Raw genomic sequence first — 20747 nt, forward strand, 5'->3', positions numbered from 1 at the left:
GAGTGTGTTGTGGGTCGAGCCACCAGCAGGTCCAGTGATTTCTTCCTCAAAGAGTCATTCTGAGGATTAAACAAGGTCATGTACAGATGGAGCCTTACCACGGCAGGTGCCCAATATGCATTCCTTCTGTCCCTCGGAGTGTGAGACCTTGGCCATCTGTGGAGATTTGAGAGGAGCACGCTGGGGCTGGTTGGAGAGGAGGGAGTTGGGTTGAAGATGCGATAAGAGGAGAAGAAAGAGATGGACTCCTCCCCATTAGCACCCTCTCCTGCTTCCTGGCCACCAGGAGCGGAGTTCTGGTCCCATTCTCAGAGGCAGGTGCACTGGCTCATCAGGGCCATGACCTTAGCTTTCCAGGATAGCTTGGATGACAGTTAAGAAGCCCCAGTTCTGTGCCTACTTTTAAACACGCGCTGCCTTGTTATCCCTCCTTTCAGCTTTGGGAGGAAGGCCTTACTGTCTCCAGTTCACCGACAAGGACTCAGAGATGGTGGGTTCTTGTCCAGGCTTGCCTGGGCAGCAGGGGACAGCCACAGGGCCAGAGCAAGGTGGAGGATGGGTTGGGCTGGCCCAGGGAGGGCTGGAGCTGAGTGCCACTGGGCTCCCCTGGGTTTGCTGGTGTGCAGATGGGGCCTTGTCCTGCCCAACCGATTCCTGGGAGGGTGAGAGAGTAGAGGGGCTGCATACCCACCTGGAACAAGCAGATGAGCTACATAAAATCCTGATAACCAAGGGGCACAAAGGTCTCCATGACCTGTGGTGAGTCACAGACAGATGGTGGCTAAGGGCCACTGTAAGGGTGGAGGGTGGGTGACAGCACCTCGGTCCCCGGGAGCCTTCCAGCCACATGGCACAGCAGTGCCTCCAGGTCCAAGGCCCAGACGCTGGTGGGCCCCATCGCTGTTTGCACCTGTGCATCCTGACACCTGTCCACCATCCCTTGGACCAGGAGTGCGAGGATGATGGAACACCTGTGTGCGCCTCATGTGGTTCTGCACGTTACACATATCTGTGCATTACATGTGTTCATTACTAGTGCACGTTCATTGTGTGTGTGCATTACATGCTTGTGTGTGCATGTTCATCACGTGCACGTGCTCAGTATTTGTGTGCACTGGGGAGGACGTCAGGCAGGGACCCTCAGGAGTCCCTCCTTCCTTCTAGCCTCGGAGACTCTGGGGTTTGTGAGGAGGGAGAAGAAGAGGGTACTTGACAAGTGGACACGGAAGTCCTTTTCCCCCAACATCCGCCCTCCAGCTGGGGAAGGAGACTCTCCACAGAAAGCGAGAGGACAAAATGAGGGCCATGAGGGGCCATGGGCACCTGCCTGTGCCTCTGCCCCACAGGGATGTCCCAAGCTAAAGGGGATGTTCAGACATGGCAGGCTTGGCCCCTGCTATGGGAAGGCTGTGGTCTGGTATGGGGGAACGGCAGTGGGGGATGCCTGGTGTGGGTGGGGTGCAGGGGAGCCCCGGGCCTCAGTGCTGGGGGATCGGGGTCGGGCAGGACTGTATGGGAGACTGAGGCTCAGAGCCCACCTGGGAGGAAGAGTGTGTGTGTTGGGGAGTGTGGTGTGTGTGTATGTGTATGTCTTGGGCTGGGGGTATGTCACTGGCTTGACCTACAGCCGTCCTTGTCTTTCAGCCCAGGAGGCTGGTGGGCAGGCTCACTGTGGGGGCCCCGCAGGCTCTGGAGCCTCAGTCCGGAATCTTTTTCCCCATCTCTACAGGGGGCGGAGGAAAGCGCAAAGGGAAAAGCAAGAAGTGGAAGGAAATCCTGAAGTTCCCTCACATTAGCCAGTGTGAAGACCTCCGAAGGACCATAGGTAAGCTGTCCTGCCTGGGAGCCATGGGGGGAGCGAGGAGCAGGTGAACCGCCATGCCATCTGTGCATTGAGGCAAACGGGTGAGCTGCCAGGCCGTCTGTGCAGGGAGGCAAATGCCAATCAGTGGGCGCAGCATCGTGCTTCCATGTAGGGGCTCCAGGCTGACCTCTTTGCTAATCGACATAAACAGCCAACCAGTATTCACTGAATATATGGCATGTGCCGGGCAGAGTGACCTCCTCCCAGTTATGCTTTGAGGCAGGTGCTATTATTTAATATTTCACTTTGCCTTTCAGATGGGGAAACTGAGGCACAGAGTGGTTCTATAACTGGCCCAAAGTCACACAGCTGGTGGGAGGGCGGTGGAGGTGGGCCAGGCCCAGCACAGAGCCCCCTCTTGTAACATCTCCCCTTTCTTCCTGGAGCCTGTGGGTCCTGCCCTCAGGAGGCAGCCTAGGCTTTGGGAGCTGAGAGCGGGGTGAGGTGGGGCTCCCCTTTCCACCTGCTGGGGATGCCAGTGCTCCTGAGGAGCCACAGCTTAGGCCCCTGTATCCAGCACACACACACCAGGCACCTCTAAGAGCAGCCAACCAAGTGGGTCTGTGCCTGGTCCCACTCAGGACACAGCTGTGCTGAGGAGGCCTGGGTGCCTGGGCGACAGCGCCCAGGGGGCAGGCATGTTGTGAGGCCCTACTCCAGAGTGTTTGGGGTCCCGGCCCTTCTTCCCTCTGTGCCCTGGGTGGGTCCTTCCCTGTCACCGCGTGAGGGCTCCCCATCCGCTTATTACTGTCAGAGGTCATGGACGTGCTGAACACGTTTAAGAAGACTCAAGCCCACTGAAGGCTGGGCATGGGGTCGCGCCGCCCAGAACTCCATAGGCCCACCTTTTCTGGGGACTTCTGCCCAGGGCCTGGGGTGAGCTGCCCCGTGCCTGCCCTGGAATTTGAGGCCACATGTAGCCATTTATTCAGCTTTTCTAAATGGCCTCTTCACGGCCTGGCCCCACCAGTTTCCAGGGCCAGGGGGACTTACCTGCCACCCCCAGGCTTGCTCCGTCCTGGCCCCGGGCCACTCAGTCCACACTCCACGTTGATAGGTGATAGGAAGCCATCTGTGCCCCGCCCCACAAAGGCAGACATGAGCAGGTAAAGCAAGGCGGGATCCTGGAGGGTCAGGAAACATCCTCAAGACCCACCTTCCATCCCTAAAACCCCAGGCACATCAGAATCCCCACGGTGTTCTCCAGCCGAGAGTGGGGCTGGCCTGAGGGATCGGGCGCTCCGGGTCCAGGCAGACATGGGTTCAGATCCTGCCCTCTCTACTGGCCACATGGCAAGTTAATTTACTCTGCTGAGCCTGTTTCCTCAGCTGTAACACTGACTGTGAACCCAGTCACTGGGTGGTGGAGTGGGTCAGATGAGACCGTGTGTGTAAAGGGCTTAGCTGGTGCCCTCCTCAGGAGACCAGGGGCCCACGCTCCTCTGCACGCTGGCATGCTTTCTGGAGTTCCCACAGACACGACGGTGCCATGGATGTCATGTGCACCCTTGATGCTTTTCTGCTGGGGGCACTCAGGGTCAGGTGGAAGAGAAGAGGAGTTGTGTTCCTGGGGCTGGAGCTTACTGGGGAGGATTTGACCACTGAGACTTTATGGGGGGCCTTCAGAGAGGGGAGCCAGGGAGAACCCCTCGGTGACTGGCCATTTCCTCCTGGGGGTCCATTTTGTTCTTCATGCTAATTTTGACTCAGAGAGAACAGGGCCTGGGGTGGGACTGGGGAGGAGACCTTAGTTGCCATGGTGACAACTCACCCATGTGTGCCCAGCGAGTACCCCCTCTTTGGTGAGCCGAGCCTTCTCTGTCATTTTCATCCTGGGTGTGCTGGCTGCCCAGAAAGCCATTCCTGGATGCCGGGCCCAGCTTCTCCCAACTGACGGATGTCAACTCACAACCCATTCACGGTGGCCCCAGGGAACATCTTGCACTCATCCCCAGGGCCACAGGGCTGCTCGGAGAGACCTTTCTGGGGTGTTGAGTTGGAGGTGAGAGCTTACAACAGGAGGAAAGCATCTCCAAGGGGAGCACTGTGAGAAGCGGGCACTTCTGCACAGCCACGCTCACCTGGCAGGGTGGTGCTTCCCAGCCCTGGCTAAACTGTCTGCTGGTGGTGATGCCAGGAGTGCTGTGGGGCACAGCCAGATATGAAGGCCAGTTCCTCAGAGAAGCCTCTTTTGACTTCAGAATTTAAATGAGCTCCAGGCCAGAGTCTCTCAGAGCACAGAAGGGTCCTCTTCTGCCAGAGCACCCATCCTCAGTGTCTTGTTTGCCCCACAAGTGTGAAAGGCTCTCTGGGGAGGAACTGGATTGTTAAAATTCACCACTGGGGAACAAGAGTGAAGCTCTGCCTCAAAAAACAAAAAACAAAACAAAAAACCTCCTTCCCCCTGCAGAAAAGCTTGTTCTCTCTAGCCAGAGACCCTGGAAAGGGGCAGCCAAGCCCAGCGGAGCTAGGAGCTGCTGGCACAGCCGGCTACTGTAGAGCTGCCACATTTCTGCTACTGTTCATGCCAGCAACGCAGACACCTACTTTCTGCTTTTTTTTTTTCCTGGAGATGGAGTCTTGCTCTGTCACTCAGGCTGGAGTGCAGTGGCGTGATCTTGGCTCACTGCAACCTCTGCCTCCTAGGTTCAAGCAATTCTCCTCCTCAGCCTCCCTAGTAGCTGGGATTACAGGCACGTGCCACCACGCCCGGGTAATGTTTGTATTTTTGATAGAGACGGGGTTTTGCCATGTTGGTCAGGCTGGTCTCAAACTCCTGGCCTCAAGCCATCAGCCCACCTTGGCCTCTCAGAGTGTTGGGATTACAGGTGTGAGCCACTGCGCCCCCTTTTCCTCCTTCATGTAACCTGTGTCTTAGCACGGGCTGCTATAATAAATTCCCACAGACTAGGTGGCTTAAACAACAGACATTTATCTCTCATTGTTCTCGAGGTGGGGAAGTCCAAGGTGAAAATGCCGGCAGATCTGGTGTCCTACGAGGGCCCAGTTTTTCCTGTTTACAGTTGGCTATCTTCTTGTATCCTTGCATGGTGGGGAGTGGGAGAAAGAGAGGACGGGGGAGAGAACTCTTGTCTCTTTTTATAAGAGCGCTAATCCTATTCGTGATGGCTCCAGCCTCATGACCAAATCACCTCCCAAAGGCCTTACCTTGAAATAACATCATGCTGGGGGTTAGGTTCTAACATGTCTGTTTCAGGGAGGACACAGCCATTCAGTCCATAGTCTAGGACTAGGTTCAGTGCAAACCTAGTCCTGGATTCAAACAGCTAGCGCACCCTGGCTTTCCGCTTCTCCCCTGAGATACAGCTTCTCATACTTTGAGATGAACTAGCCCTGTCAAGGCCTGGTGCACCTCCCAGCGCCCTCCTTCCAAATTAAGACTCTCAGATCTAGGATGGGCGTGATGGCTCATGCCTGTAATCCCAGCACTTTGGGAGGCCGGAGCAGACGGATTACGTTAGGTCAGGAGTTAGAGACCAGCCTGGCCAACATGGGGAGACCCTGCCTCTACTAAATATCCAAAAAATAGCCGGGCATGGTGACAAGTGCCTGTAATCCCAGCTACTCAGGAGGCTGAGGTGGGAAAATCGCTTTAACCTGGGAGGTGGAGGTTGCAGTGAGCTGAGATTGCACCACTACACTCCAGCCTGGGCGACAAGAGCAACACTCCATCTCAAAAAAAAAAAAAAAAGACTCTGAGATTTCCTCCCTCTAGGCCTCCTCCCCATGAGCCCCCAGGTGTTGTCCTGGGAGCACCTGAGTGTCCCTCAGCTTCTAGTCTGCGTGGTCCCACCTCGTTCACGTCTGCTGTGGTGGACCCGGGAGCACAGGATTGGGCTCTGAGCTTTTCTCCGTCCATGGACCACTCCCCCACCATGGGCCCCAGCCCTGTCTGTCCTTCTAGGTCCATAAACTGGCCTCTTGGCAGGGCCCACTCCCCTGGGATGGTGTGAGGAACGTGCACGCTAGCGTGTGGAAATGGATTCTTCTGTTCTGCCGGAGGGTATTGAAAAGGCTCTGTGTGTGAGTGCCGTGGGAGAGAGGCCTGGGAAGGGCAGGAAGGCTGACGTGAGCCATGGGGCTGCAGCTCGTGGCCACGGGGCCAGGGTCTGGGCCTTCCCACTGTTTACAGTCCGTCGCTGAGGTGTTTGTCCAGTCTCTGCTGGGGTCCTGCTGGAAGGCTTTTTAAAATAAAATTCTCATTTCTTTCCTAGACCAATACACAAACCGAACAGCGGCCAATACCGCATTTATTTTTCTTGTGGACACATGAGCTCACTTTCTGAAGTTCTTTGGTAGGATGTCCTGGGGCAGGCTTTTTGCCAAGGTGACAGGGCCCCTTTGGGGTGTGAGGTGGTGCCATGAGAAGGCTCCTGATCAGAGCTGAGGACAGAATCCATGAGGACCCCAGGATGCTGCCGTCTCTGGATGGCCCCAAACAGTGGTCTGTTAAAGCCCTGGCCTTCTGCCTTCAGCCCTGCCCTGGACGGCCACAGACCATCTCCACCTAGCAGCCAGCATGATTTTTGAAAAATGAAAACTGCACCCTGTGAAATCATTCTTCTTTTGAAACCACCTGAACAGCTCTCCATCCCACTCAGTAAAACCCAAACTCCTCACTGTGGCTTGTAAGCACTTTGCCCTAAGGTGAAGCCTGTAGACCCCTTATCAGAAGAATGCTTTTATATATAAAATAGAATACATAGGGTTACAGAGGAAACTGATCCTTTTTAAGTATGCTTACCACATACTTCTAAAATGTATGATACAGAAATAGATGTGCTTCTTTGTTAATACTTTAAATTATAAGGTCTAACTGTGGGTCTAATAGCTATTGTTATTTTGATTTATTTATTTATTTATTTATTTATTTATTTATTTCTATTTATTTATTTTGCCACAGGGTTTGACTTTGTCGCTCAGGCTGGAGTGCAGTGGCATGATCTTGACTCAGTGCAACCTCTGCTTCCTGGGCTCAAACTATCCTCCCACCTCAGCCTCCTGAGTAGCTGGGACTACAAATGTGCACTACCACACCCAGCTAATTTTTGTATTTTTTGTAGATATGCACTACCACACCCAGCTAATTTTTGTATTTTTTGTAGATATGGGATTTTGCCATGTTTCCCAGGCTGGTCTCAAACTCCTGAGCTCAAGTGATCCTCCCTCCTCGGCCTCGCGAAGTGCTAGGATTATAGGCGTGAGCTACTGTACCCGGCCAGCTATTGTAATTTTGAACTTGTCATGAACCTGAGTGAGCTTTCAGATATCTGCAACAATTGATAGGAATGGATCTTTGATTTCTGTCAGTGACAAGTCCCGGGCACTGCTGACATTATTGTAGGTTGTTGTCTACATTCATAATTGAAGGAAGTGCAAATTTTCAGTTAGAGGCTGGTGAAAAGAAAGATGACATTTCTCTCCACCCCAGTCCATGGACTCCCTAAATCCTATCCATGGTCCTTTTGGCAGTGCCCTCCCTGTGCTGCCCTACATGAGCTGGCCCTCACCTTCATCTTGGATCCCTCCCTCCTCCTCCATTCACAAGCTGGTCTCCCTTTTGTCCTTTGAATACCACATGCTTGTCTCCAGTCCGGAGCCTTTGCACCTGCTGTTCTCTCTACCTGGAATGTTCTTCCTCACACTTTTTCTTCCAGGGGACTTTAAGGTCTCAGTCCAAATATCATCTCCATAGAGAAGCCTTCTAAAAAGAAACCATACCCTCCCTCTAATTGCATCCTTTCCCATAGTGCTGTTTATTTAATGTTCTTACCCATAACTCCGTCTGAAGTCATCTTTTCGTTTACTTGTGTATTTTCTGTCTCCCATGCTGGACTAGATGTTCTATGTTAATAGCAACTGTGTCTTGCCTGGTTCACTGTGAGAACAGTGTCTGGCACATAATAGGGGTTCATTAATACTGGGTGAATGAAGGAATGAATGAGGTGAAATATTTGAAGTTAGAGCTCTTTGAATGGCGTAAACCCAGGAGGAGCTTACAGTGAGCTGAGCTCCGGCTACTGCTCTCCAGCCTGGGCAACAGAGTGAGACTCCGTCTCAAAAAAAAAAAAAAAAAAAAAAAAAAAGAAATTAGAGCTCTTTTAAAAAAATTGGTGACATGTGTTTGCCGTACCCAAATTTAACCTTAGCCAGTAGCCTACACTTAAAGTAATTAAAGTCTGGCCCTAGGAGGCACTGTAGGAAGCATCTGCTGTAACCCCCCGGCCATCCTCACCATCCAGATGAGGCAGCTCGGCGCAATACATGACTCAGCCACAGTCTCACAGCCACCGAGTGGGGAGGGGAAGCTGGTGGCTTCTGGGCCAGGTTGGTTTCCTCTGAAGCTGTAGTCGGAGTCATGATCACAGTGATGTCAGATTTTCACAGAATCCTTAGCTCAGGGGACTGGAGAGCATCTTGTCCACCACCCATTGGTGGTGGAGTAAACAGGCTTCAAGGGGAGAGTGACCCTCCCAGGACAGCCGGGTCCCTGGTCTGGAATGACACCTTGCAACTCCCCATAAGCATATTGCTGCATAAACATGCGGGCAGGGCCCCAGCCAGTACTCAAAGCAGGGCGACTTCTTAGGCCCTCAAAGGGGTGGACATTTCTCTCTCTCTTGTATCTCGTAAGTGTGTGTGGCGAGTTCCTCTGCTTATTCAATGCATGTTTAGTAAGCCCTGAAAACGTGCTGTCCACAGGGGAGCTGAGTGGATCGCTGCTCTCCTGGAGCTCATTCACCAGTGAGCGTGGGAGACCAACTGAAATTAAGATGAGATGACAAATCAAGAAAGTTCCACAAGGGTCTGGAGCAGTTTGCTGAGCTGCAGAACCATGGCAAAGGTCTACGCCCACTTCCCTGGAAGAAGTGGCGTCCCTCCTGGCCTCCTAAGGGATCTCTCTGACAGCTCCCTGAGGGCCTGGACCACGGTCTCTCCATATGGGCGTCTCCATTGCTGTAGCAGCATGAGTGGGTGGATGGATGTTGCCTTCCCTTCAACCTAGAAGCCAGGACTGTGAGTGGCAGCCATGAGCATTGAACAGATTCCTAGGCCAGGTGCAGTGGCGCAGGCCTGGAACCCCAGTGCTTTGAGGGGCGGAGGCAGAACGATTGCTCAAACCCAGGAGTCTAAAGCCACAGTGAGCTCTGAATGTGTTGCTGCACCGCTCCAGCCTGGGTGACAGAGCGAGATCCTCTAAAAGAAAAAAATAGAGAAGAGAGAGATTCCTTGCCACACATCTCTGCTTCCAGTGTGAGCCCCAGGTATGAACTAACAGATTTTCAACAGAACTGGCAAAGGGCAGACAGACCGGGAGAGGAGGAAGGGGTTCTCTGACGTCTGCTCGCTGAAACATCAAATAGTGACTTTATTAGTTAATGGGATAATTGTTCATGGGAGATCATTAGAGAGCCTAAATCAAAGAAGTTCTTAGGATGTCCGAAACTTGGAAGGCTGGAACGTCATCACAAAGATAAAAGATTGTTGAGGTCTGCAAATATTTCTCAGTGACGCAGAAAGGTCTGTTGGGCAAAAGTGTGGCATTTTTATTTATTTAGCTCAGGCTCATTGCGTACTTTATTCTTTCATTAAAAAAAGTCTGAGGGGGCTTGAGTGAAAGAGTTGATTATTCCACTGTTTGGCAATATTTCTGTAGGAACTGTCCAAAAGCTATATAATAAATCAAGGCCCCCTCCCCACCCTGCAACAGGACTGACGTTTATGAGGAGGCTGTTCACAGAAAGTAGCTGCTACGTCTGGCGTGCCACAGCGGTGCCCCGAACGCTCGCAGACAGGCAGGGGAGATTGAGTTGCCTTGTGGGAGAGCCTCTTGCCAAAGCCTTAACTGTTTCCAGGAGCAGAAGCCCCAGGCTGTGGGGAATTCCTAGAGGAAAATGTAGAATCTTTTAACATGGGGGGGGAAAAAACCATCTTCATAGTGTGAAGATTTCCTTGAAGTAGCCTAGTCCTTGGTTATTCACCCAACATTGCCTGCCTGCCTTGCCCTGCCTGCGTTGCCTGTCTCCCGCTCTCTGTCTCTCTCTCTTTCTTTCTTTCTTTCCTCCTCTCCTTCTTTATCTTTCTCTGTTGTATATTTTTTGAGACAGAATCCCACTATGTTGACCAGACAGGGCTCAAGCAATGTTCCTCTCTCAATCTTCTGAGTAGCTGAGACTGCAGGTGTGAGCCACTGTGCCCAACTACCTTGTTCTTTTTCTTTCTTTTTTTTTTTTTTTTTTTTGAGACAGAGTGTCACCCTGTCACCCAGGCTGGAGTGCAATGGCACAATCTCAGCTCACTGCAACCTCCGCCTCCAGAGTTCAAGAAATTCTCCTGCCTCAGTCTCCTGAGTATCTGGGACTACAGGTGCCCACCACCACGCCTAGCTAATTTTGTATTTTTGGTAGAGACAGGGTTTCACCATGGGCAGGCTGGTCTTGAACTCCTGACCTCATGTGATCCACCTGCCTTGACCTCCCAAAGTGCTGGGATTACAGGTGTGAGCCACCGTGTCCAGCCTGCCCATGTTCTTTAAACCAGACACTGGCTGATGGATACTTGTTAAGCTCCTCCTCTGTGCTAGGCATTGCTGCAGTCGCCGGAGCTGTGTCACAGTCCACCCTTGTCCAGCAGCGAGGGCTCATGGAAGGATCTCCGTCACTGTCATCAAGATCAAGTGGTGGTGCTGCTGCTCCCAGCCCTGTGACTTTGAGCAAATAGCTTACTTTCACTGGTTTGCAGTTTCTTTGTGTGTAAACTGGAGACGCTAACAACAACCTGGTAGAGCCTCCAGGAGGGCCAGCAGAGTGTGGCACACAGGCCATCGTTGTCATCAGCATCATCATTGTCATCGTCATCCTCATGGCGGTAGTGGTTTGAGGGCAGAGGTTGAGGACCCTTTGAGAGGGTTTTGGAGTTTCCCAGAGAAGCTGAATCGGCTACACATGATGAATGAGGCCAGCTGCTTTTGTGCTGAGGTGAAGCGGGTTCAGTGTCCCAAAGACTGCTGCCTTGGAGTCATCAGAATCCTCCTCTTCCTGGAGCACTGCTTGAGCTTCCTCTTCTTGGAAGCCTGCCCTGATTCCTGCAGTCCTCAGCCTTCCTTCCTCCCCGTGGCTCCACAGTTTGCCCAGGGAAGCTGGCAGCATCCCACTCTGCCCAGGCCCCTGCTCTGCCTGGTGTGTTTCCTTGAAAGGACATGTGTTATCTAGAAGCCTGCAGCCCTGAGTCCTAACAATGGTTACCCCCAGGGAAGGCGTGAAAGTCAGAGGGGACATTGGCTTTATCTGTAAGGTCGGTTTTTTTAAAAAAAGAATGAATTGGCAAGTTCTTTGTCTAATTAAAAAAATCAAATGAATAAAGACTAGATACCCTGCCGGATTCCATGATGGGCAGAGGGAATGGTGACACTGTTTCCCACTTTCCTTGTTAGCTTTGTGCCTCATGATGGGCCTGGGGTCCCTGAGAGGATGATCAGAGTCTCACACATCTTGGTGACCCAGTCCCCTTCAGGCCTGCCTGGCTGGCACATGAGCTCTTGATTTCATCGTCAGGGAGACCAAGTCTCTCTGCAGACGTCATCGCTGTCCTTGGGGTGATAAGGGCGCGTCATGTCTGTCGTTCTGCCACCTAGCTGTGCTCTGATAAGGTACGCATCTGCTTGTCCTTGGAGGGTGAAATAAATTTAGATGTGTCGGGTTTGGAACATCAGGTGACCTGTCCGCAGCTGGAGCTCTCAGGAGGGGAGGGGGGCCCCGCTATCTTTGGGGTGTTAGTCTCACCTCCCCACTATGGCCAGAAGCTCCATGAAGGAGAAGGCACGAGCTCAGGTGCATGTGAGATACTCAGGGATACTATCAGTGGGTTTCTTGTTTGGACAGTCTTAGAATGGAGTGGGGGCAGGGATTTTACAGATCACCTGGAGGTGTGGTTTTCAGAGACTGCTCTGCAGGGAGAGTGTGTGATCCAGACCAGGCTTTTGCCCAATCGGGCTTTATTTTACCTTTTATATTTGGGCTTCTGTGTCAGATTTCATTCTAGGGCTAAATTTGAGTTTGAAACCCACTGTTCTAGGCCAGATCTCCCATTTTCCAGATAAGTGAACTGAATCCCAGAGAAACAAGTAACTTGCCAAGGTCTCCCCATGATTTGACTCCAAGGCAGGCTCTCTCCCCTACTGCGTTAGTTTTTCCTGAGGAACATCAGGCGACCTGTCCGCAGCTGGAGCTCTCAGGAGGGCTGAGAGCCCTCCTGGTGGCTTAAGCAGCAGCAGTTTATTGTCTCACAGTTCTGGAGGCTGGAAGTCCAAGATCACGGTGTCAGCAGGTTTGGTTTGTTCTGAAGGCTGGGAGGGAGAAGCTGTTCCAGGCCTCTCCCGTGGCTTCTGGGGGTTTGCTGTCATTCTTTGGTGTTCCGTGGCTGTAGACTCATCAGCCCTATCCCTGTCTTCATCTTCACTCGGTCTTCTACCTGTGTGAATGTCTGTCTCTAAGTTTCCCTGTCCCCCCTTTTTTTCTTTTTTTTGAGATGGAGTTTTGCTCTTGTTGCCCAGGCTGGAGTGTAGTGGCACGATCTCAGCTCACTGCAACCTCCACCTCCTGGGTTCAAGCAATTCTCCTGCCTCAGCCTCCCGAGTAGCTGGGATTACAGGCACCCACCACCACGCCCAGCTAATGTTTTTAATATTTTTAGTAGAGACAGGGTTTCACCAGGTTGCCAGGCTGGTTTTGAACTCCTGACCTCAGGTGATCCACCCGTCTTGGCCTCCCATAGTGTTGGGATTACAGGCATAAGCCACCACACCCGGCCAAGTTTCCCCTTTTTCATGAGGACACCAGTCATATTGGATTAGGGCCCACCCTAATGACCTCATTTTAACTCGATTATCTCCATAGCGACCCTCTTTCCAAATAAGGTCACGTTCTGAGGTAATGGGGATTAGGACTTCATTGTATCTTCTTTAGGGGATCCAGTTGAACCCATAACATATTCACCTGCTCATGTGGTCTGGTGGAGCTAAAGGTAGAGGGGTCGGGGATCGTGATTCCTACCGGGTCTGAGGGTGGGCACTCCTCTCCCGAGCCTGGCGAGGACTTAGCCCCCTGCAATCCCAGGCTGCTCACTTCCCCAGTGGCCACAGGAATGTCTGTGGGAGGAGCAATTGTTTTTCAGGCCATGTTGCAGCTTTTTCAATCTCCCTGTGTGTTATTGGTTTAGTCATAGCAATTGGTAAATTATTTTGCTAAAAAACACAGAAAATTATAAGGAAAGAAAGTCACCCCTAATTTTACATCTCAGATCGAGCCATAGTTAACACCTTCATATAATTTCTTCTAGCTTTTTTCCTCATCCATATACATGTGGTTTTGTTTCGTACCTCTTTTCTTAACATAATATCAAAAATAGTTTCCCTTGTCATTAAAATCTTCATAAATGTGATGTACATTTTTCCATTTGATGCATATTTATTGAGTGTCAGGCATGGTGGATACATCAGTGAACAAAGCGCAAAACTTCCCATCTCATGGGCTGCCCTCCTTCAGGTGAAATGACACACTGGGCCATTGGGAGCTCACCTAGTACCTTCAACCCAGCATCCAGCCAGGCCCCCGGTCTCTCCCCACCTATAGCTTACTTCCTGTTGGTGAATTCTTCCTTTAAGCGATCTTGAAAATAAGCCCTTGCCTGTGAACCCAGAATAAATGTGATTTGTAAAGTTCTCCTAACTATCACATGTATATATTGTACTATTTGGTTTTTTTCCACCTGGTTTTTGCCATTACAATTAATGTTCAGATGAACATCTTTGTACTTCATTGTGACACTTTGATCTATGGCTCAAAGGTAAGAAAGTCCACTGTCTTTTTGAAGGCCAGAACACAGCAGCCTGTACAGTACTGTTTGCTTCCTCTGGAATGTTCTGTTCATTTCCAGCTTTGCACTTGCATCCACAGACACCATTAACCTGAGTGTGATGGGGATGGACAAAGTGGGTGATGTTTGGTGAGCGGCCTCCTCCTGGCTTGCCTGCCTCGATTCACTGCAGTCAGCAGGTGTGAGACGGATTTTTCTGTCTATTTTAAGGCCCTCACTGAAAAACAAGCTCGTTTGTACGGGGGACCTCAAGCCAACACAAGAACCCAGCCGCCCTGCAGCAGCCTGAGCGTGACAGCGTTCTGCCCCATAAAGAGATGCTAGGAAAACACTTTTAATGGTCTCTGCCTAGACTCTATTTACGGAATTTATTTCCCAGAGCTCAGGCTGTTCAGCAGTACCTTGGCAGCAGGGCCCAGCAAAGCTGCATCTCCTGTCTCCCTTCCATGGCTGCCTGGGTGTATTAAACCCCCTTGTTCTGAACACCCCAGAGCTAGTAACCGAAAGGCAGGAGTAGGGGGTTGCAGGGAAGAAAAGCCATGGGTCGCAGGATATTTGGGGCCAGTATAAACTTCCAAATTAGAAAACAAAAACTAGCTAGACTCGGTGGCTCACTCCTGTAATCCCAGCACTTTGGCAGGCAGAGGCATGTGGATCACTTGAGCTCAGAGTTCAAGATCAGCCTGGGCAACATGGCGAAACCTCATCTCTACTAAAAATACAAAAAATTAGCCAGGCTTGGCAGTGTGAGCCTGTAGTCCCAGCTACTTGGGAGGTTGAGGCAGGAGAATTGCATGAGCCAGGGAGGCAGAGGTTGCAGTGAGCTGAGATCACACCATTGCACTCCAGCCTGGGCGATGGGAGTGAAACTCTGTCTCTATTAAACAAAAACAAAACCAACAACTGAAGAACAATATAAAACTACCCTGCAAAGAGCTAGGGGCATGAGCTACTGTTGGCTGCTAGCTGTGGCCCCTTCCAGCCAGTGGTAGAAAGGAAGATGTAAAAATCCTGAAGCATTTTGAGTACTGCTTTTTTTTTTCCTGTTTGACAATTGATGCTGAACCATCTTTAAAGGTTTTTTTTGTTTGTTTTGTTTGTTTGTTTGTTTGTTTTTGAGGCAGAGTCTCACTCTGTCACCCATTCTGGAGTGCAGTGGTACAGTCTCACTCACTGCAACCCCCGCCTCCTGGTTTTAAGTGATTCTTGTGCCTCAGCCTCCCAAGTAGCTGGGATTACAGGTGTGCACCACCACGCCCCACTAAATTTTGTATTTTTAATAGAGATGAGGCTTTGCCATATTGGCCAGGCTGGTCTTGAACTCTTGGCCTCAAGTAATCTGCCCACCTCAGCCTCCCAAAGTGCTAGGATTACAGGTAGGAGCCACCATGCCCAGGTCCAAAACTTACCTTTTAATTCCTTTTCTCATTACAAAAATAATATATATCCATGGTTGAAATGTCCAAAACAATTTTATTTTATTTTATTTTGTTTTTATTTAATTTATTTATGTATGTATTTATTTATTTATTTTTATTTTTATTTTTTTTGAGATGGAGTCTCACTCTGTCACCCAGGCTGGAGTGCAATTGCACGATCTCAACTCACTGCAACCTCCACCTCCTGGGTTCAAGCAATTCTCTGCCTCAGCCTCCCGAGTAGCTGGGATCACAGGTGCCCGCCACCACGCCCAGCTAATTTTTTGGGTATTTTTAGTAGAGACGAGGTTTCACCATCTTGGCCAGGCTGGTCTTGAACTCCTGATCTTGTGATCCACCCGCCTCAGCCTCCCAAAGTGCTGGGATTACAGGTGTGAGCCACCGCGCCCGGCTCCAAAACAATTTTAAAAGGGCAAAATAAAAACTGCTGATGAGCTAAGGATAAGCACCGTTAACTCGTTGGTCTGTTGCCCTTTCGTAGTTTGTTTTGCTTCTAGGGAGAGAATTGTACCAGCCTCGACTATCATCTTCCTTGCCCAGACGTCAGATAGCATTTAAAATGGAAACCTATGGTTATAGAATCCCACCTCGACTGGGAGGCAGAAGACCCAGGTTTTTGTGTTACCTCTTGGTCCTGGGGCCTTGGGAAAGCCCCTTAACCTTGATTTGCTCATCTTTAAAATGGGGACTCAGTATTCCTCACCTTAGCAGATGATGGAGTGGCCAAAGGTGTTACTGGAAGAGGTGCTTTGCAAAGTGCTGTACAAACTACTGGCCAGTTTTGATGTGGACATGTGAGCTTTTGGTTGGACAAATGGCCAGAGTACTTTTCCTGTCTTCCTGGGGGAACTGTGACCCTTTCTTGTAAAGCTGTTCTGTCTCTGATCCTGGTGAACCTCACCAGCTTCCTCCAGCTGCCCAGAGCTGCCCCTCCCCTCTGCCCTGCCATGTGGCACCTGGTGCAGTGCAGCGTCCAGTCCCTCTCCAGGTCCAGGTGCCTCAGCCTCCACAGTATCTCCTAGTCTGCCCCTCTTGCCCCATCTCCACCATTTCCACTTGTCCCTTGTCCCTGCCTGAACTTGTGTCAGCTCCTTGCTCCCTCCAGGCACAGCCACTTCCAACCAAGCTCCGCACAGCAGCCTGGAGGCTCTTTCTGAAACGTCAGTCTGCCCTCGCCACCACCTGCTTCAGTAGCTTTCCACTACTATCAGGACAGAGTCCAGAGGTCTTGCTGAAGCTGACCAGGCCCGGCGTCTCCGCCCTTGCTGGCAGCTTCGGCTTCACCCCTGCCGCTCATCTCCTGACTTAGCCATTCCTTCATGTTTCTTCTTTTCTCCAGGCCTTTGCCTAGGCTTTTCCCTCTGCAGGATACACTTCCCTAACCCTGCTTGGTAATCAACTCAACCTTAGTCCCCTGCTTCATAGGTCACATCCTCCAGGAAGTCTTCCCTGGTGACCTCACCTGGTCAGGGTTTGCTCCCCACCCTCATGCTGCCACTGGCCCCACTGTGGTTGTCTGATGACTCACCTTTGTCTTCTATTCGGCCATGGGCTCTGCGAGAGTGGAGCCTGGGTCTGCCTGACCCTGTTTTGCCGGCACCCAGCATGAGTGTCTACCCTGTACCAGGCACTTGTAGAATCTTGTTTAGATATTTTGTTCTCCCCTGGAGATGGAGAAACACTCAATCTTCCCAAGTGCTAGACTGATTGCTGCTGGCTCTTGCTTTTCTCTCTGAGTTCTCTTAAGAGTCCTGGAAACGTGGACTGAGAACAGCTGTCGCATGTCAGTTCCGAAGTAGCTGCTTTTATCAGAAACGGTTCAGAGAGATTCCCAGTTGCACGTCCTGCCAAGGGCAGTGACCCCACTTTTCTCTCCCCTTGCAGGCCCCCATCCGACCTCAAGGGGAGGCGTGGGAGAGTTACGGGGAGCATGTCCCACCGGCGCAGCCGCCACATCAGCCGCCTCTGGCTGCCGGAGTCCGACTGGTCGGGCAGAGGCGGGCACAGGCATGACTCTGCTAAAGGCCTTGGCTGAGCCCAGCTTGGGGCAGAGTAAGCCACTGAGAATGGCTTTGCCAAAAGACTCCGTCATCAGGCTTGAGTGTCCACAGCCTTGGAGTGCTGAGCAGCTGGAACACTGTCCTGAGGCATGAGGCGGGTCAGCTGGGACAAAGCCATTGAGCTGCCAAACCAAACTGGCGCTGCTAGATTGGGACGGAGACAGCCATGAGGAACACGAGCTCCAGTGTCGGAGGGACCTGGGTTTCATCCAGGCTATGTTCCTTACTGGTTGTGACTTTGAGCAAGTGATTAGATTTCCCTGAACCTCAGTTTCCTTACCTGCAAAATGGGAACCGGAGTGTTGAAGGATTAAGTGAAGACCTGCATGGGGAGGGCCGTGTAGGGTCTGGCCTGCAGCAAGTGTTCATGAAGCAGCCAGCCGCTTTCCTCTTCCTCCTCACAGCCATTCTTCATCGTGGTTGTCATCAGCTGTCCCGGGCAGTGCACAGCTTTGCTTCTTGGTTCCGCCTGCTTGGTGGTTGCCAGGTCCCGCCGGCTTAAGTTTATCTGTTCGTTCATTCATTCATTTATCTGTTAAGCCCTTCTTCCTTCTTCCGGGCCAGGGAGCCAGGGTGTCGCCAGGTGGTGGGGAGCGGCTTTCAGAAGTGGCTCTTAGCAGCGCAGGCTGGGCTACATTTATGGCCTTTATGTAACCCCTTTTCCCTGAGCCCCATTCCTGCCCCTTGGATCTTTATTCACTGACTCTCAGCAGACTTAGAGGTCCTGAAAGGCACCCCCCCAACGCTCTCATCTCATTCATCCCTCTGCCTCCAGGCAGGAGGGTCCTCAGCCATCGCAGACATGTGGGGTAACAGCCAATCCCAGCCATGAGCCCCTATTTAGCTTTTACCCTGGGCAAGATCCTGTGGAGAGTCCCAGTGCAGGGCTTGGGGAGGGATGTGGGATCAGCTGAGTTCCTTAGGAAGCTCTTCCTAGTTAGGAAGACAGCAGAAGGCCAACACGCGATACTGGGTGACAGCCCTGTGCAAGTGTGCAAGGCGAGTGGCTGCCACAGTCCATCCTCAGTACCAAGAGCCCAGGGGCAGGTTGGGGAAGGGGGACAGAGACGTCTGTATGGGAGGGAAGGTGCCAAGTGAATAGATGAGAGAGACAGAGAGAGAGAGAAGACACTTTTGGGTCGGGAGGTTCAGCATTATCCAACCAGCAAACATTTCCTGGATGCTTACTGTGGGCCAGGCACCGGGCTTTGTGCCTTACAGACACACACTCATCCAATCACTACAAAGCCCTGTGGGGCAGGTGCTGCCTTCCCCACCCCTATTTTAGGGATGAGGATGCAGACACTCAGAGAGGTTAGTCAGTTGCTCACAGGCGCAGAGCTCTGAAGCAAGTGGAGCCTGGATTCACACCTGGGCCTGAGTCGAGGCCATGCTGGCTGTGGATTTCCTCCATGTTGGCTATGGCTTCCCTGTGGATGTGAAACAATATAGGCCCGTTTGGGAGAGGAGGTGTATACTGCTGTGGTGGGCTCTATGCAGAGGTCATGAGGCAGAAGGTCAGGGGAGGCTGGGTTGGGCCAGGCACACCAGCCATGCCTCCTGTCTGAAAGGTGAGGTCCTTGCCCCGCAGACAGTAGGAAGCCATTGAATGTTCATCTCTCATAGCCCCTGCCTACAATCATCCTCAGGGTGAGAGCAGAGAGCAAAGGGAAGCCACAGACAGAGCAGGCTGGGCTTCCGGGCTGTATGAGATGCAGTTCCTCCTTCTTCAAATTCTTCTTATTAACCCACTGTGTACAGTGTTTCTCAAGTATCTGGCCCAGGACCTGGGATGTACCATAAATAGCCTCCGCTTCTGATGACGGTAGCGCTAAGGCTCCGGTAACGCCACAGGAGGCAGGAGCGGCTGGAGCTTCTCTCTCCTGCAGTGTCAGGCCAGAGCAGGTTTTTCTTTTTTCTTTCTTTTTTTTTTTTGTGGGGGGAGGTAACAAATCCTTTTATTTATTTTGTATTTTTATTTTTTGGCCTATGCAGCAGTTTTATTTTCAGTGTTTTTATTTATTTTTTTATTATACTTTAAGTTCTAGGGTACATGTGCACAACGTGCAGGTTTGTTACATATGTATACATGTGCCATGTTGGTGTGCTGCACCTGTTAACTCGTCATTTATATTAGGTATATCTCCTAATGCTATCCCTCCCCCCACCCACCCCACGACAGGCCCCAGTGTGTGATGTTCCCCTTTCTCTGTCCAAGTGTTCTCATTGTTCAATTCCCACCTATGAGTGAGAACATGCAGTGTTTGGTTTTCTGTCCTTGTGATAGTTCAGAGTAGGTTTTTCTTTGTGACGCCGGGTCACAGGATGCCTTTCAGCACCACCTGTCAGAGCTCTCCAAGCCAGCAGCTGTTCCCGCTGCCCACCTGTCTCATCCCTGCTCTTTTTGGGGATGGTTTCTCGCTCCCCTGCTGTCTGTCCTCTCTTTCCCCTCCCCCTGCAGGGCCTTTTGGAAGGTGGCAGATGGGCATGACACTGGCCGTCTCTTTGCCTGTGCTGTGTGTGGGGCCGTCCAGCCCGAGAGATCAGCTCAGGCGTATTCCAGGCGCGGCTTGTGTTGGTGAGGAGTTATCATGACCTGAGCTGATGGGGGTCAGAATGTGCGTGTGGGGTGCAGAGGGAGCTTCCCACCCCTGGCCTCCTCCCTTGGCCAGCCAGCCACAAGACTCACTCTTTCTTTTCCCTCCTTCCTTCCTTCCTTCCTTCCTTCCTTCCTTCCTTCCTTCCTTCCTTCCTTCCTTCCTTCCTCCCTCCCTCCCTCCCTCCCTCCTTCCTCTCTCTCTCTCTCTTTCTCTCTTTTTTTTTTTTCCTGGGATGGGGTCTTACTCTGTTGCCCTGGCTGAAGTGCAGTGGCGCAATCTCAGCTCACTGCAACCTCCACCTCCCGGGTTCAAGCAATTATCCTGCCTCAGCCTCCCAAGTAGCTGGGACTACAGACACCCGCCACCATGCCTGCCTAATTTTTTGTGTTTTTTGTAGAGTTGGGGTTTCACCATGTTAGCCAGGATGGTCTCAATCTCCTGACCTCATGATCCACCCTCCTCAGCGTCCCAAAGTGCTGGGATTACACGTGTGAGCCACCGCGCCCAGACACAAGACTCACTTTCTTGGGGGTTGGCGGGTCAGCAGGTTTTGTGCTCATTTGGCTTTAGCATGAGAGGAGTGGTTCTGAGCCCCACATTCCAGCTGCAGTGTTAACTTTCTACTCACCCGTTACCTGGATTCCTGTTTCCCACAGAGGCTTCCCAGCCATACCTGGTAGAAACTTCAGAATTCTCCCGTGGGTTGGATCCGTCCCCTCTTCTCCATCCTTGGTACTTGTCTTCCTGCATGGACTGGCGCAGTAGTCTCTTCGTTGGTCCTCTGTTTCTAGCTGGTATCATTTTTCTTTGTTCCCATTTAATATGACCTTCTTGCTTGCTGTTCTTAGCACTCAGAAAGTTCTTGACTTCTCTGAAGTCATCAAAGTTG

General features: G+C 51.5%; 1 protein-coding gene across 5 annotated transcripts in view; it reads left to right on the forward strand.

Moving 5' to 3' along the window:
- GRK5 (G protein-coupled receptor kinase 5) overlaps positions 1 to 20747 on the forward strand; it is a 253499-nt gene that overhangs the window by 118529 nt on the left and 114223 nt on the right. For all 5 annotated transcript variants that reach the window (XR_012094061.1, XR_012094062.1, XR_012094063.1 and 2 more), the window contains exon 2: positions 1730 to 1825. Coding sequence is in view for 1 of the 5 variants with exons in the window: in XM_007964246.3 (XP_007962437.3) it covers positions 1730 to 1825 (96 nt within the window). In the remaining 4 variants the exon portion in view is untranslated. The remainder of the gene's footprint in view (positions 1 to 1729; positions 1826 to 20747) is intronic.

Source organism: Chlorocebus sabaeus, chromosome 9 (assembly GCF_047675955.1).
Source record: "Chlorocebus sabaeus isolate Y175 chromosome 9, mChlSab1.0.hap1, whole genome shotgun sequence".
NCBI classification, from domain to species: Eukaryota; Metazoa; Chordata; class Mammalia; order Primates; family Cercopithecidae; genus Chlorocebus; species Chlorocebus sabaeus.